Source organism: Enoplosus armatus, chromosome 6 (genome assembly GCF_043641665.1).
Source record: "Enoplosus armatus isolate fEnoArm2 chromosome 6, fEnoArm2.hap1, whole genome shotgun sequence".
In the NCBI taxonomy this organism is placed as follows: Eukaryota; Metazoa; Chordata; class Actinopteri; order Centrarchiformes; family Enoplosidae; genus Enoplosus; species Enoplosus armatus.
Window position 1 is genome coordinate 20,310,003 of NC_092185.1, and position 12,441 is coordinate 20,322,443.

Here is a 12,441-nt window from a genome sequence, read left to right on the forward strand (position 1 = left end):
CCTCTCTGTCGACACACAGACACACAGACACACAGACACACACACACACACACACAGACACACACACACACAGGGTTGTGGGCCAGGTGTAATCTGAATTCATTTCTGGAAGTAAAAGCACATGGGCTTGTCTCACCATTTCATAAAGTAAGGGGGAAAGAAGCCAGGGTCTCCTGACTTTCAGTCCCTACTATGGGTCAAGCTCCAGAAATGCTGAATCCTACAAATATATCTTAATATATTAAAGAAAATGATGTTTAACTCCACACTGCCTATTTCTTTAATGCGCAGGACAAACAGTGGGCAATAAGGTTTTAGGGATTTCAGGCAGGCTGACATGCCATTAAAAGATCAAACCTCCTCACGTATCAACTTACAGTAGATTTTAGGTTCACTGAATTGGAAATCCTCTGATAATTTTGTACCGGCAGTCTTCCTCTCCCTGATAATAGGTGGCCTCTTCTCTCTCTTGGCAGTCGACCATGGCATACAGCGTGTGTCTCTCTGTGTGTTTGGTTTTCATGTAGAGTTTCTATGAAACATGGATTATGTCTTTGTTCCTGTCTGGCAGATCAAAGGCTTGTGGTATTTTGTGACCAGCTCTCTTGTAGTGGCAAGTTTTCTTTTCTGCAGTCTCTTTCCTTTGGTGTGTGTGTGTGTGTGTGTGTGTGTGTGTGTGTGTGTGAGAGAGAGAGAGAGAGAGAGCGTGTAGCTTGTGTCTGTTATTGGGGGGGAAGGGATTCCAGTGTGGGCCACTGTTTGTAAACCTTGGTTTGGAGTTTGTTATTGCAGATTTATGCAGAGTGACATGTTTATTTATACATGTTACATTTGCATTATACTGGGTTGAAGATGTTTATCTGGTGCCCCATGTTGTTTCGGGGTTATGAAAGCTAGTTTTCTTGATGGTTGCACATACCAAAGATTCTGCAGCAGAGGAAGAACATGAAGAAAAGCGTTTTCTCACCAGGTTTCAGTTCTCATTGAGACTGAACTTCACTGAACCATGTGGAACTTGTTTTGTTGTTTCAGCAATGTAATTTAACACTTCAGATTGGCGTGTCGGTTGATGTGAGCATGCTACACATATTTTACTTGCAGCAGCAAATAATATTGCATTCAATTTGAGTACTGAACCAAAAACTGATGCTACGTACTGTACTGTTTGGTCCACATCTGTAAATTCCCCAGTCTTCCCTCTGATATTGTCTGGATATATCTGCACCTTTCAGCTGTGAAGGTTGCAAATGCAATATCAGTAGCTTCTCACTGGAGGGAGCCATAGTCACACTTTCACTTTCCAACCCAGCATTCATCCACACGACGCCACTGCAACAAAGGACAAAAACATTCAAAAACAAAGGGTGACTTTGTATGACTGATAGAGATGCTGACTCCAAACCATCCAGGTGACTCCGAAAGGCCCAGTCGATCCTGCAAATAATTCTTCACTGCAATTGTCTGACCTCCACTGTCTATTTCTACCACTGCTTCAGTCCTCACTATAATTTTCTGACTGTTTCTCTCCTTTTTGACTGTGATCTTGAGATCCAGATCTCTTTTCAAATTCATTGTCTATCAGCAACAGACATTTTTCTTTTCCTTCATTCATGTCAGCTCTTTGGCTTCAGCTTTGATGCTTTGTCCCATTTAGTCCATCCTCATTTCGTGGTTCTTGGTGGTTGACCCCTGACCCCTGCGGTTCATCTGATGGAGGAGGAGCAGGAACAGAGCTGCGACGATGAGAGCCACTCCTGCCATGAGGAAACCCGTTCCGTAATCACTCATCTTGTCTATGAAGAATCCTAAAGGGGAAAGTGTGTGTGAGTGATTTGCAGCTTTGACACAGTCATGACAACATGAATTCCTGGCTGGAATGCACCTTTTCTGGCCAAAACACAGCAACATCACAATTATGGTATCATGTTGGCTTCATTTAATGACAGATAGTTCTGAAGGAGGGAAAAGACTGCAGCAGAGATAAGGAAGAGAGGATTGCACGAAGATTAATTTTACCCTAAGGTGCCAGTGCCTTCCTCCCGTGAAGGAAACATAATTAGAACGCTTTGATAAATCCTCAACATCCATCAACTCTGTGGTCTTCAAAGCGCTCAAAGTACTGAACAGTACAGTAAATAAGTTAGAAATAGCCTCTGTGTCAGAGGGACCATGTTAAGTTATAAATAGAGCGCCACCCTCACATTAATTAGCTCTTAACTTTATTTGAGGTCAGTTTCAGCCTTTAGCGCTATCTTAAATTTAACATTTACCTGTGGTGGCATTGCTTTAATCCAAATGAGGAGGTTTTCATGAGCTAATTAAACAGGGATGGAGATATCCAAAAGAAAATGAGGCATAGGGGAAGCAGGGGAATGAAAGGCATTTCTTCTATGTTTTCTAGCATTTTCCTCACATATCAGGCCATTGACAATGTCAATTTATAATAAAAAAAACATTTACTGTGCAAAAGGGAAAGTCCAAGTTCCTCTACACATACACCCTGCTGAGCTAAAGAATAGCAGCCTGTCACACTTTAATAACTAAATCACTCTCATTCCCTGTTTTTGCTACACTAACAGCCTTCTTGGAAATCCATAGATATCATCAAATGAACAATCCAAACTACAATTGTGTCAGTGTGTTTTTTTCCACTCTGGTGAGAGGTTTCCCCAGCTGATTTAATGCTGGCTGTGCTCAGAAGCCAGACACTTTCTGGCAGGGGTGTGTTCGCCTGATAGATGCCAAAGTCAAGTTGGGTGTTTTTCAGGCTGTATTTACTGCTATTGTTTAAAGTTGTGTGTGAAAATGGGTCACAACCTCAGTAATCAGGTTCAAACGCTCACTGGTTTGTAGGACAGTGTGGGTGGTGGGGCTGCAGTATGTGTTGGAGGACAGGAAAACAGTATTTTTTAATTTTTCACAATAGATTAATGACGATGCTTGCAAATAGAATGCCAAGTAGCTGGCACATTTAAGAAGCTTTCCAGCCAAACCCACGTTTACTTTAAAATAACCCCTACACTTATAGTTAAGTACACAGATTACTAAAGCTATGCTAATTACAAAAGAGGGAATGCAGACAAGCAGGACTTCTATACTGAGAGAAGAAGGAAGTGATTTAGATGTCAAGATTATTTCATGTGTTTAATGTAGATTTTATGTATCTTCCCATAACTTAAAGCTGCTAGAGTTCACATTGTTTTTATTAAGTATGGATCACATGACCATGTGGGTGTGAAAGTGGTTGCTCATAGCGATGAACCCACAGAGAATTTTCATTTGGCTCTGGCAGTTTCCCCAGCTTGGTTTAGAGTCTTTCAGCGGCTTGTTTTGGTTTTTACCGCACACAACTTTACTGTTTTAGTTCATTCTCACCGTTTACATCAGTGTCGCTTTAGGTCGCATCAGCCTACTGTTTTCAGTGATACCCCTACTGTATACTACACCTGCCCAGCACCAAGGCAGACTGGCAAGTTAGCAACTAGCTGGTGAACATAGTGGAGCATTTAGCAGTTGCAGAGCTAGATATTTGCCTTATGAGTGGGTGGAAATCAAAACAAGGCTAAAAGGAGAGTGAAGGTTGCACTTGTGTTTGCCAGGTGGTCAGAAACACCTCCAAACAGACTCCAAACTCTTTGTTGTCCCATCATGGCATTACATGTTCTGTAGGACACAGTGTATGAGTTTGGACAAATGTAAATTCTGTCAACAGAATGGAAAGTCAGTGGGGAAGAAACTCCATTTAAAGGGGAAAATCGAATCTTTGGGAAGCAATCAGCCATGAAATTAACACAACCATAAAAGTATCATGGCGTTATAATTTTTGCACAGCTGCTCTCTGAATATAAAAACCTTGGATCCTGTGGGATGGACTATCAACAAAATTCATGATTAACTGAAGGGTGGTGCTGCATGTCATGAAGGTATAAAAATCTCATTTTGGTTGAATAGGCTCACCGGGCTGCAGTTACAATGCAGAACGGTGTATAAGCACACCAATTGTGTGAGATTAATGTTTTGGAAGCATAGATCCAGGGATATGACAGACACTGTAACCTTGAGTTAATTATCTGGATTTTAACAGAAATGCTAACATACGGTAAATGAAATACAGTTCTACTCTGCACTTTTTTACTCTGTGCAGCTTCTTGTTTTTTCTAGCTGGCATCAGTTAGCATGGTGGAGCGGATCACAGGGAATTTTACAGCAACAACTCAAAGCTGAAATCCATTTCTTTTTGATATGCACAGTAGGTCCACTGTGTACTTGCATTTGACTATCAAAGCATCTTTCTCACTTACCAGCAATGGGAGGTCCTAGCAGGCCTCCGCTGCTGCGTATGAGCATGAAGAACCCCAGTGCGCTTCCGAGCTGGTTGACGCCCACAATCTCAGCCAGCACAGTGATGTGGATGGCGACCGTGGCGCCGTACACCAGGCCATAAGCTGCGCTGAAAGCAGCCAGCTCTGAGAACGAGGAGGCCAGCGGGCAGAGGAGTAATACAGTACCCAGCAGAATTACTGTAGCTGTCAGCTGCTGCACCTGGTAGGAACCGAGACACAGGAGACACCTACAGTGGCCATGCAAACTTTTCATGTAGGCAGTACATTGCATCTTTACAGGAATGCTCGACATTTCAGAAAATATGCTTTCTTGCCGAGAGTTAGGTGAAAGGATTGTTAATACTCTCATGTCTAATGAAGCAAAATATGAAGCTACAACCAGCAGCTGATTAGCTTATCTTTGCATAAGGACTAGCAGCAGGAGGAAACAGCTAGCCTGTCTCACTCCAAAGCTAAAAAATATCTGACTCCTCATATGTGGTGGATTATTTCTTGGAGTCTTGGACAACCAGAGTAGTCTCTAGGAAGTTACTGCTCCAGGCCAACAATTAGTTCAGCATAAGTCCATGTGAAACCACAAACTGTCATTTTTATGCTTTTGTAAGGATTAAACAAATAAGAAAAAACGTGTTAATTAATTTACCTTTGTTCAGAGCCAGGCTAGCTGTTTCCCCCTGCTTCCAGTCTTTATGCTAAGTTAAGCTAATTGGCTGGTGGCTGTAGCTTTATATTTACTATACAGACATAATAGTGGTATCAAACTTGTCATCTAACCCTTGGCAAGAAAGCGAATAAGCTTATTTCCCAAAATGTCAAACTTTTCCTTTAATTTAATCACACGTACATGATAGAGATTCCGAAACTCGGCCCTACCTTTGCTTTCAGATATGAGATTTTCAAAATGTTGTTACACTGGTTAACTATTCAACTGAACTTACTGTGTCCACCAGTCTCAAATTTGCCACCCAGCCAAAGAACACCCTTCCAAACAGGTCCAAGGCTGCAGAGATGGACATGAGTGCCGCCGCCTGGTACTCCTCAATCCCCTTACTACGAGCATAGGGAACCAGGAACAGAGCGGGGGCAAAGAAACCCAGTGCAGCAAACACCCCAAACATTGAGTAGACCATGAATCGAGCATTGGTGATGAGGGTATAATCTACATAACGAAGGATTTTGGTCCTTAGTTCAGCCCTTTTAGTCCTGTTGTTTGAGTCTTGTACTTTAGGGTCCTCGAGACATGCCTTGATTGTCCCCTGATCAGACCCCTTAGATATTCTCAGCTCCTCCGCATCTGGGCAGCTTTCTTGGCTCTGCTCCAAGTTGTCTTTTGGTAGCAATTCCAGGGACAAGCCTTCCTCCTCTGCTTTGATCTCACAAGTCACGTCTCTGGTGGCTTTTAATGGCCTCAGCACCATCCCACAGACACATAGGTTAAGCTGCAGAGCCCCCAGGATGAGCAAAGCACCCCTCCAGGAGTAGCTGTCAATCAACAGCTGGAATAGGGGTGTGAGGACAAAGGTCAGGATGCACTCTCCAGCGCTGGCCAAGGCGTTTGCCATTGGACGCCTCTGCTCAAAGTACAAGCCCAACATGGTCACTGTGGGGGTCCATGTCAACGCATAGCCAAAACCTGCAACAAGGAGACCAGTGAAAATCATATTTTTGTGTGGATGTTTTTGAGTTTGTCTTGTATGTGTGTGTTTACTTCCAACCACTCACCATTTAGGAACCCCACTGTTAAGTAGAGTTCAATCAGGTTACGAGCAAAAGTCCCAAACATGACTCCTACGCTGCATATCAGTCCTCCCATTATCACTACAGTGCGATGGCTGTAGTGAGCACTCAGAGCAGATGCTACAGGAGCTGCAGAGGGACATACAAGACATTCATATGTGATCCTATTCGGGACATATACAGTAATTCTACTTGGGCCAACAAAATTGCAGCATACTGTATGTGTATGTACTGCAAGCAGGCAAGAGGGCCTACTTATTTTTAAGATGAAAAAATTAAGATGTTCTCTTGAAACATAAACCTGTTTTATTAATATTCTCAGTGAAAATAGTTTTTAAATTGATCCCAGTGCCTCTTGCTGCCCGGGTAGGCCTACATTTGAATCAAATTTTTCAGTTTACCCACACACTCATTCAGAAAATCAAAAAACTAATATGAAAGTACAATAAGATTGTTATTGTACTTTCATATTAGTTTTGTGTGTGATTAAGGCGGCACGAACACCAAAAGAGGACCCGTCTTTTAAGGTGTAGGAGAGAGCCCCCTGGTGGTCAGAACCTCAAGACGTCTGTGTTAGTGCAGTCATCTACAGGATTTGACATTAAAGAGGACCTATTATGCTTTTCCTTATTTTCTGTCATATACATAGTGTTACAATGTTGGATATTCCTATTAAATGTTACCAAAGTTGCCAAATAATGAGGAAAACGTATGGAAAAGTAATCCCTGTGAGACAAAAGCTGAGTCTTCAGACTGCTCAGAACGCTTCCTTCGCTTTTCGTGTCTTACTTCCGTGAGACCTATTGCGAAATACATCCCGGATTTCTTCACATGGTCATCTGCTCAGGGCGCAGCAGTGACAGCACGCCCACAAAGAAGAAGAAAAAAGAAAAAAAAAACAAGCCCACAAAGTAGAGGGATGCGCTCATCCACCCGCTCAGTCTGAGTTATTTGGCTGCTCTGCTCAGGACTGCTCTTAACTACTAATCAGGTTGTTCAGTACGTCTCACAGAAAGTGCTTTTGTGCTTCTGTTAGTGAAAGTAGGTAGTTTCTTGATGGATCGATGGCTTTACTTGTTGCTAAAGTAAACGTTAACTACTGCTAACTGTAGCTACCGTTAGCTAGTTAGCTGTGCATTTAGCAGTCCTCTTGGCCATAGATATATATCTATAACGTTATCTATGCTCTTGAACTGAACTCTCTTGACTCTAACCATCTGACTCTCGGCCTGTCGGCGATGCGCTGTGCTCAGGGCTCAGAGGCATCTGTGGATTGCAGGGAGCTGGCCAATCAGAAGAAAGTGGGCTTGTAGGGAGGCGGGCCTTGAGGAGACAGGAGCTCAAAGGGCTTGTGTCAGGCAGAGGGTGAACTGAGGGGCTACATGAAGGGCCAGAATAAAATGAATAATGACTTATTTGATCTGTGAATCATGCAAAGTGACTCTAATGATGTCCCAGAATAAAGATATAGAGCTGGAAATGAGCATAATACCTCATCTTTAAGGTAAAAAAGAGTGGAGGGATTTTGAAAGATATGAATCTGAAATGTTGGAAAAAAGGTTGAAAATGAGGGGTGTAAAACACATGTTGATGCCCTACACTGTTCTTTTTTTTTATAAACAGAGGTTCTAAAGACAGACATACAGTATGCACTCGTAATAGAAGAAAATTGTGATAATTACCCACAATGTGAATGGTAGCCACCGCAATAGAGGTAATCCAAGATGTTCCTGTTGCTGTGGTTTCAAAGTATTGGTGTATCTCAACATAGAATACACCAAAGGCCTTAATGACCCCAAAGGTCAGGCCGAATACCAGGAAGCAGGAGAGCAGGATGAACCAGGCGTAGCCACCATCAGGGGCTGCTGCTGCCGGTGCCACAGCTACTCTGGCCTTCTGAGCCTTCACTGGAGAGTCCATGTTGATCTGTGCTGGTTTCTGCAACACTCAAATGGCTGTGGACAGTACAAAACACGCACAACAATGCAAGTAAATTGTGGATGACGTCATTATGGGTTATGGTTAAGGTTAGCATTATTGTACCTCGGCATGAGCAACAAGAAAGGTTGCATTTACCTTAATAATCACCGGTTTAATACACCATCCGGCGAACAAGCGGGGTGACCCAAATCAAAACACACCCATGATGTTGCGTGACCAACAGGTGCATGCTGGGTCTGGCTAAATGCTAAATGCTAAAATGCTCATGGTGGATCCTTTCTTTTGTAATTTCTACATTCACTGAGGAACACCTACCTTCAGTGAGGTGTGTGAGGCCTTTCTGGTTATATTACACTTTGAGAATGAATGAAGTTGAACCTTGAGCACATTGTGGAGGACTCGCACAAGACTCAGTAACTTCACTGACTGTTGTAGCTCTCCCTCCAGAGGAGAGCTTAAACATGTGCTACAATAGCATTACTACTGTATGGGCTCTCTTTTTGCTTAATGTGTGTTTTTGTGGGCTGTAGCAGCTCTCCAGATTGGTTCCTTAACATTCTGTGATGTTTCATTCTGCTGTTAAAGTGGCAGGTTATTTAATGTATGTAGCCTAGTATTGCTTGTTGCACCTGTCTCTGTAGTTCTCTTTATTTATTGTTTATCTTTATTTTATTTATTCTTATTCATTCTTGTAAGGCTATACAGGGGAATGGAATTGTATATTTATAAATGATAATCAGTCGCATGCAAAGGCAAAGTGCCGTCTATAGAAATGGGTTTATTGTTGGTTTGGACATAAGGGCTCTGGGGTGAATACCCAGGTACCGCAGGATGATGTTCCACTAGGGGGGCTTTAGTTACTAAACATTTTGATCATTTTTAAATTGAAAAAGCTTCTCAACTCACTGAAACTCTGAAACAAGATACAGTAGTCTGTATGGCTACAAATAAGAATAATCAGCACATTTATTATTCAGCCTCAGGTTCTCTATTACAAATGCTGTTTTGCTTTTGTTTCCTCGTGTGATAAAAGTTGTATTTTCAGGTTCACAGTTCAGTCACAATTGGAACTCATCCAACTAGAGTAACAAACAATACTGACTAATCATTACACTGCAAATAGTAGAGCCATGGCTCGTTTCTGTTTCATGACATCAGTGATATAACTTCTTGCATAAGAAATACATTCCTTGTGAAGCATTGCCTTTAATATAAATATATATATATATATATATATATATATATATATATATATATATATGACATTCTGGGGGATTGGATATGACATTTAACTGTCAAAACCATCTTTATTCGAGTAGAATAGAAAATTTATGACAAAAGGCCATTCTAGGACATCTTTAACAGCCTGTAATAAACTTACAGAGCAGTGTTTACACCTGTCTAGAGAAGGAAATAAAGGTGAAAATGTGCCATTGTAAGCCGTTTGACTTTGGACCACAGCAGATTAAATTCACCATGCATGATAGGATTTAGCTCAGTTCCTTTTTCCGTTGATGAAAAATACATAACACACATAATGATAATGTAGCTTCGTAGACTGCTTAAGAACCTGTTTACAAAGGATTTTCAAGCATTTTAATTATACAGATTGCCCTCCTCCTGTGTGATTGGACTGAAAGAGGTCTGGGTCATGACCCCAAAAGCAAGGTGAATCCCAACAAAACTGACATTACAATTCTTTACTTTACACACATGATTTTGTATGTAAAATCCACCATACCTGTTGTGGTCAAATTGAAACCATGTGCTCCTCCTGCAAGCCAGATCTCCAGGCTTGGTGTGATTTCCCAACCTGATGACAGTGGCTTGGTACTCTTTCCTTGTCACATGCAGTGGCGGTGGCCGTGGTGTGACTCACACACGCCTGACAGGCACTCTTCAGAGTAAAGAGTGTTCCAGGTTAAGTGGTGCAGGGGTCAAACATGGACAATATGTGACAGAGAGAGCGTGTGCTTCGGTAAGTGAAATTGCAGGCGGAACTATGTGCAACACACGTGTACTCAAGCAGCTAACCTGGACAGACCTTTGTAACCCATTTTCTCTGGATTCCTGAGTGTGTCAACACGCCGAAAACAAAAGCACACGCAGGGCAAAGTTTCATGCTTAGAAAGTGTTGTTGGAAGCTTTTGTGTGTCTAGCTCAGAGTCAAGAGCAGATTTGAACTGTGATGTATTGTTATCTTGTATTTGACACTATCCGTTCCCTCCCTCAATATATTTAGAAACTGAAAATGACAGTGAGGAGATTAACTGTACCAAGGGTAAGGTAAGGTAAATGGCATTGACATTGACAATGAGATTACATATCCATGTCTACACAAGCAACAATCAAATTAAAGTTCCATAGTTAATATTTATTTAGAGTTTAACACTCATAAACTCAGCCAGCCTACTTAACGTTAGCACTGAGTGGGTATGGTTTGATCAGATTTGATTGACAACTGTCATCACAATTAGATTCAAATGTTGCTCAACTTTAAGTGATGTAGAGTATATGACATCACCTTTTTCAACTGAACCCTGCCCACTCCATATCAATCAAAATCCAGAGATATCCCATGCGATTTATGTCAATTTAACTCAAAATGTTGTGTTCATGTATGTCCCCATCGTTCATAGTAAAAGCTTCCACATATTGAACGAATACTACCTAATGGATCGTGTCAAGGGAGGCGTTCAGTGAATGTTCAATTGAGAAAAGAGCTTTTCAATAGTACTACTTTTTTTCTGCATTCAGAAATGCAGGATTTCCCAAATAACTCCTATTGTTGTGCAGAACTGCAACATTTGAGCCATATGGATTTCAGAAAATAGGAACCTTTACAATCGTTACATCTATAATGTCCCACCATGAGGTGCCACCATTTTCAGACAATATTTTATATATAATACACGTGATAAACACCCTCATGCGGAGATCAAGCTGCAGGCTCAGACAACCGAGACAATGTTCTGCATGAGGCAAGTCAATACAGCGGGGCGCCCAGCAAGTCCTTTCATATGTGATGCGCTTCCCTGTGCTCTCATCTCTCCTGCTGACCTCACAGACAGCGAACATGAATCCTCTGATGATCAATGTGTCAGGATGTGTCAAAACCAACGAGGTGCATTCCCTCTGTGCAAAATTAGTTTACAACGGATGAAGCCCAGACATGGTGCTGTCAGCTAATGGTAATCAAATGACTGCATTCAACAAAGTGCGAGTTTTGAACTGTTCCTGTTTTGAGATACTGAGCATCAAAGATTTGTCTTGGCACTTAGCAAAACTACATGATGTGATATATATAAAATAATAACTCAGAAAAGGACAAGTTGGTAATCAGGAAGAAACAAAGACATGAGACGCATTTAGAACATTGTCAAATGGTTGTGAACTGGCATGCTTGGAATCATCTGCTCTATTACTATGTAACATTGATTTTCTGATTAACAAACAGGGAAAGATGGACATTATCTTCAATGTGACGGGACTTTTTCCTGTCAGATGGCTTAATTATCCCACAAACAGCTCGGACAAATGCCTCATAAATTACTTTTAACTGCCTCTCAGTGGTACAGCCAGCCAATAAACTTTTGCAAACTATTAATTCAGCCTATGAACTGCCTCTTTTATGGGCTTTACAGTTCAGTAAAGAGGCACAGTACCAAGACTTGGGGTGTGCCAGGGTCGTTACTGGGGACAAGCATCTTTACAAAGATGAGCACAGTGTTTGGCCAAGTTTCTGTGGGCTGCTGAGTCAGCAGACAGCGGAAAAGACTGTTTAGTCTTGCTTTAATAGGGCAACAAATTATTATTTATGGTCTATTGATCACATTAGATCTTCTGGAACTGTCAGCACAACACTAAACCACTTAAATGACGCTATTGGGGTGAATCATTGGCCCGCTTTTGCATATTTAATGGAATATTTCCAATGAAAAGCAAAGAGTGGAAAATCTATTCCACACTAATATATCATTTTGTACGTGTGCACTGTCGCACAATACGATCATCCAACATCATGGCATTGTGTTCTCTTTAGGGCTTTTGCATTTTAATATTCCTACTTGTAAATGTTATTGTGGGGCCGCTCACACTTTAGTTTGAGAGATTTGAAAGTTTAGTTTGGCTCTGTCTCCTGTGAAGGTCACTGTGTCGCAGCTCTGCTTGGGTATTAGAGCTTAGAGAGAGAGACAGACAGAGGGGGGGGGGGGGGGGGGGGGGGGAATAAAAGAATCAATCTTCTTTCTCTGAGTCTGTCCAACATGCAGGCAATAATTTAGACGGGTCTAGATCTCCAGGATAGTTTTGTGTTACATAACATCATGAGGAGAATTGTCCCTATTTTATTTTCATGGAAAAGGCTTGTTTTTGGTGCACAGAACATTGAATTATACATCCCCAACAGGTATTCCAAAAA

General features: G+C 41.7%; 1 protein-coding gene across 1 annotated transcript; it reads right to left on the minus strand.

Moving 5' to 3' along the window:
- Positions 1 to 1,650: 1,650 nt before the first annotated feature.
- On the minus strand, positions 1,651 to 8,003 carry LOC139287087 (monocarboxylate transporter 13). Its single transcript, XM_070908064.1, has 5 exons — positions 7,763 to 8,003; positions 6,066 to 6,209; positions 5,282 to 5,976; positions 4,302 to 4,542; positions 1,651 to 1,805 (listed from the first exon to the last, which is right to left on the minus strand). Exons 1-5 carry the CDS (start codon positions 7,998 to 8,000, stop codon positions 1,651 to 1,653), a joined length of 1,473 nt encoding a protein of 490 aa, XP_070764165.1. The 5' UTR covers positions 8,001 to 8,003.
- Positions 8,004 to 12,441: the final 4,438 nt, after the last annotated feature.

Coding starts and splice junctions, on each gene's coding strand:
- LOC139287087 (XM_070908064.1), bottom strand. CDS start 8,000: ATGGACTCTCCAGTGAAGGCTCAGAAGGCCAGAGTAGCTGTGGCACCG. Junction 6,210..7,762: donor GGCTACCATTCACATTGTGG/GTAATTATCACA, acceptor GTCCCTCTGCAG/CTCCTGTAGCATCTGCTCTG. Junction 1,806..4,301: donor GCTAGGACCTCCCATTGCTG/GTAAGTGAGAAA, acceptor TTTCCCCTTTAG/GATTCTTCATAGACAAGATG.